Source organism: Manis javanica, chromosome 6, assembly GCF_040802235.1.
Source record: "Manis javanica isolate MJ-LG chromosome 6, MJ_LKY, whole genome shotgun sequence".
NCBI classification, from domain to species: domain Eukaryota; kingdom Metazoa; phylum Chordata; class Mammalia; order Pholidota; family Manidae; genus Manis; species Manis javanica.
This window is the reverse complement of record NC_133161.1, coordinates 141,021,614-141,025,348: the sequence shown is the minus strand read 5'-3', so window position 1 is coordinate 141,025,348 and position 3,735 is coordinate 141,021,614. Positions and strand designations below refer to the sequence as shown.

At 41.3% G+C, this 3,735-nt stretch overlaps 1 protein-coding gene across 1 annotated transcript; it reads right to left on the bottom strand.

Annotated features, from left to right (window-relative positions):
• Positions 1–955: 955 nt before the first annotated feature.
• OR6X1 (olfactory receptor family 6 subfamily X member 1) lies at positions 956–1,894 on the bottom strand. Its single transcript, XM_017661150.3, has one exon. The coding sequence runs from the start codon at positions 1,892–1,894 to the stop codon at positions 956–958; it is 939 nt and encodes a 312-aa protein (XP_017516639.2).
• Positions 1,895–3,735: the final 1,841 nt, after the last annotated feature.

Genomic DNA, 3,735 nt, shown 5'->3' with positions numbered 1-3,735 from the left:
TGCAATTTTCAGTTCAATATTAAAGGAATGTTCAACAATCCTTTTTTTAAAAAAAATCATAGTTTTAATAGGCTTTTAATGGTAGCCTTTCTGTGCTGTTGGAAGAGGGACATGTATAACCCTCATTGTTGCAAACTGTGACTCCTGCACCATCATTCTATAAAAAACGTTTTCCACCAGATGTCTTGCCAGAGAACAAGGTTAAACCCATAGGTTTGTCACCTGCCTTGAGGGACCTTACATGCTAGCCCTAGTTTCACGCCCTGAACTTAATATAAACTTGGGACTGAATTTTCCAGCAAGGAAGCCCTCCTAGTTCTATAGGCTCTGAGAGTCCTGTTAGTTTTTTAGGCATGTGGCCCATCTAGACTGAAGCACAGAAGCTGGCATAATCCAATAGGAAATTTCCTCTTGGATTGATATTATCTGGACATAAACACCTTTAGGTGTATCTAAAAATTTGCACTGTAGTCCCCTTGAGATGGAACTACCCTTGAGGCAATCTCAAACAAAGACCTGATTCCTTTCAAACATTTTTGGAAGACCATTAGAAATGGTTAACAGACTCCAGGGGCTTTCTCCTACTATGAAGAAGATGAGGACTAAGATCAGGTGTGGGATGCCATATGCCTTTGAGAAGGAGATGAGGCAGAGGGAGTTGTTCTCAACAAAAGGGAGATGAGTTCCCTTACATTTTTTTTTTAAGTCACTGACAGTTGTCCCTGACTTCAGTGATGTCTACTTTCAGCTTGTGATTGAGAAAGTCCAGAGTTCTACCTCATGCATCCAAGGGTATTCTGGGATTTCCCGGTTTTAGAATTAAGCCACTCCTTGTTGTTATAGGGGACCCTGACCTTTGTAGGCCACTCTCACATCTTTATCTTCTCCCCAGTCCTCTCTCACATTTACTTAACTTCTGTATCTGCATTAAGTTCATTTTGATGTGTTGGATGTTTTAGTCTTGATGATGAGTGTTTGCACAAGACATCGCCTTTCTTAGGGCTCCTTGCACCTCCTTGTTTCTAATTGTATAAATAAAAGGATTCAGAAGGGGTGTGAGGATAGTATTTAGCACTGACACCATCTTATTAATCTTAAAGAAAGAGTGTGTTGTCGGTCTCAGGTACATGAACAAAACAGCCCCGTAGAGCAGGGAGACGACCGTCAGGTGAGAGGCACAGGTGGAGAAAGCCTTCCGGCGGCCAGCGGCTGAAGGAATCCGTAGGGTGGTGGATAAGATACAGATGTAAGAAATCACAGTGAAGAAGAGTGACCCTGGGATCACCAGGATGGTTGCCAAGAGACCCAGGAGCTCCAGAATGCTTGTGTCTGCACAGGCTGCTTTCAGGATGGGGCCAACATCACAGTAGAAATGATTGATGACATTGTTGCCACAGAACGGCAGCTGGATGAGCAGCAGCGTCTGACAAAAGACAATGGTGAAGCCCACCCCCCAGGAGCCGAGGGCCAGCTGCAGGCAGAGGTTTCTAGTCATGATGATGGGGTAGCGAAGGGGCTTGCAGATGGCTAGGTAACGGTCAAAAGACATGACGGTGAGGATGAAGAACTCAGTGGTGCCCAGGAAGAAGTGGAAGAAAGCCTGCAGCAGGCAGCAGGTGGTGCAGATAGCTGTTCTTGCCACCACAAAAGTTTCTAGCAGTTTGGGCATGACCGTGGTGGTGTACCAGATCTCAAGAAAGGATAAGTTGCAAAGGAAAAAGTACATTGGAATCTGTAGCCTGGGCTCAGCACAGACAATGGCAATGATGAGCCCATTGCCTGCAAGGGTTAGTACGTAGATGGAAAAAATCCCTATAAAAAGAGGGATTTGTAGTCCTTGGATACCAGGAAAGCCTAAGAGGATGAACTCTGTGATTGCTGTGCCATTTCTCATGGCCCTTGATGTACTAGAAAGACAGGCAAGAAGGTAGTCCCTTAGAATCTCACACTAAATACAGGTCCGCCACACACACAAAAACGAGGATTCTGATTCTATTTAAGGTCCTGCAGGGCACTTCCTTCCTTCACATACAGCTACACACCAAGTACTCCTTTCTAACTAATGATTTGGCTTGTTCCTCTGTCAGCTAAACCAGCTTTGAATGGACTTTGAACGTACTAGGTACACTGAACAATCAATGCAATGTGATGGTTTATCTGTCAATAACTCTGATGATTATTTCAAATGAACAATGTGTATATAATAATCTGTCTACATAAGCCCAGTTGTGGGTTCATAAGAAGTTCATCCATACTCTCAAATTCTGGAAGAAAATTCTCGGCTTATGTTACAGATATGTTTAAGAAAGCTGATTTTATACATATATGTGTGTGTATTCATATAACTAAAAATCATTGCTGTTATAGATTAGTGGTAAGATGCAACTTAGATGTTTTTCTGAAGAATCCACTTCCAAATTCTAATTCAGACTTTTTTTTAAAGTAGACTAAAAAATATTCAAAACTAAATGGATAAAATTGCTTAGCGAGTAGGGAAATGTAGTAAACTTTAATTCAAAATTCTAAAACCAGGCAAATTAGGGGCTTTCTATAGAGAAGCACCTAATAAATGTACATTGGATAAAGAATGGTAGTCACTATTCTAAAAAAGTGGAAAGGTTAGCAAATAGCAAACTGGAAATCCTAGAGCATACAGTTCTAGCTAAAGCTTCCTTTGTGACTAAATATCTTTTCATGCCAAATAAAGCATTCCTAGCTGGATATGCAAATTCATAGGCTGAGAACTTTCAGCCTACTAAAAATTCACTAGAAAATAGTAAAAAATACCTCCTATCTTATTGAAGATATTCTGCCATATGGTTCTTCTTTGCAATGGGTAAGATAAATTACTGTGAAATGAATTGTTCAGTTTTCAAAATATATAGGAAACTTAGCATGAAAGAGGCAGCTCATAGTTCATTGACATGTTGCTTACTTCTCTTTCGTATGAGAGAACACTAGTTCTCTGAAATACTTCCATTTCCTCCCACCTCTTTTCTAGACCAGGAAAAGATTATTTTTTGTTTATAATGTCACAGCCCCAGTTCTTTCCTGTGAAGCTAAAAGAGGCAGAGAAGTATTTGAGTTTGTTCTAATGGTCAGTATAACTGGCCATGAGCCTGGTCCCTTTAAATGGGGCAGATACAGATTCATCTTCATTCCCCATGCAGGGGAGAGTGACCATCTCTCTGGGCCAATGCAAAATCTTTAAGGGCTAAACATTCCACCGTTTCGAGAATTATCTATCTATTCCATAAGCATTTATTGAAATCTTATTAAGTAGCAAGTCTTACAAGAGGATTAAGAAACTTGTTTAGATAAACCATATGTAATAATTACAATAAAATGCAGTGGGTGAAGCGTGGAGTTGTGCACAGATTGTTTAGGGAGCACCCAGAAGGGACCCCTTAGCCAGTCTGGAATGTTCTCCAGGAAAGAGGTACCTAAGTTGAGTCCTAGGGGACTTCAATAGGAAAAGAGTGGGGTAGGGAGGGGAAAGGCAGACAAGGACCCAATGTTTGTGAAATAGAATTAGGGCACAGAATCCAATTTGCATTGAAGCTGGAAGTCAGGTTTGTCTAGGCACTTCTGATGAGCTAACAGGTGGGGCACGCCTCCTGTGGGTTAGTTTATAAGATGGATTCATGAAGCTTTTGGAGGGTAGAATCTTGTGTTAGGGAGTTTGCTAACACGGGGCAGGTGTATGTGTGTGTCAAATATGGTGTCAGCCTTCTT

Bases quoted from the DNA above. Each gene is read 5' to 3' on its own strand.
- OR6X1 (XM_017661150.3), bottom strand. From the start codon at position 1,894: ATGAGAAATGGCACAGCAATCACAGAGTTCATCCTCTTAGGCTTTCCT.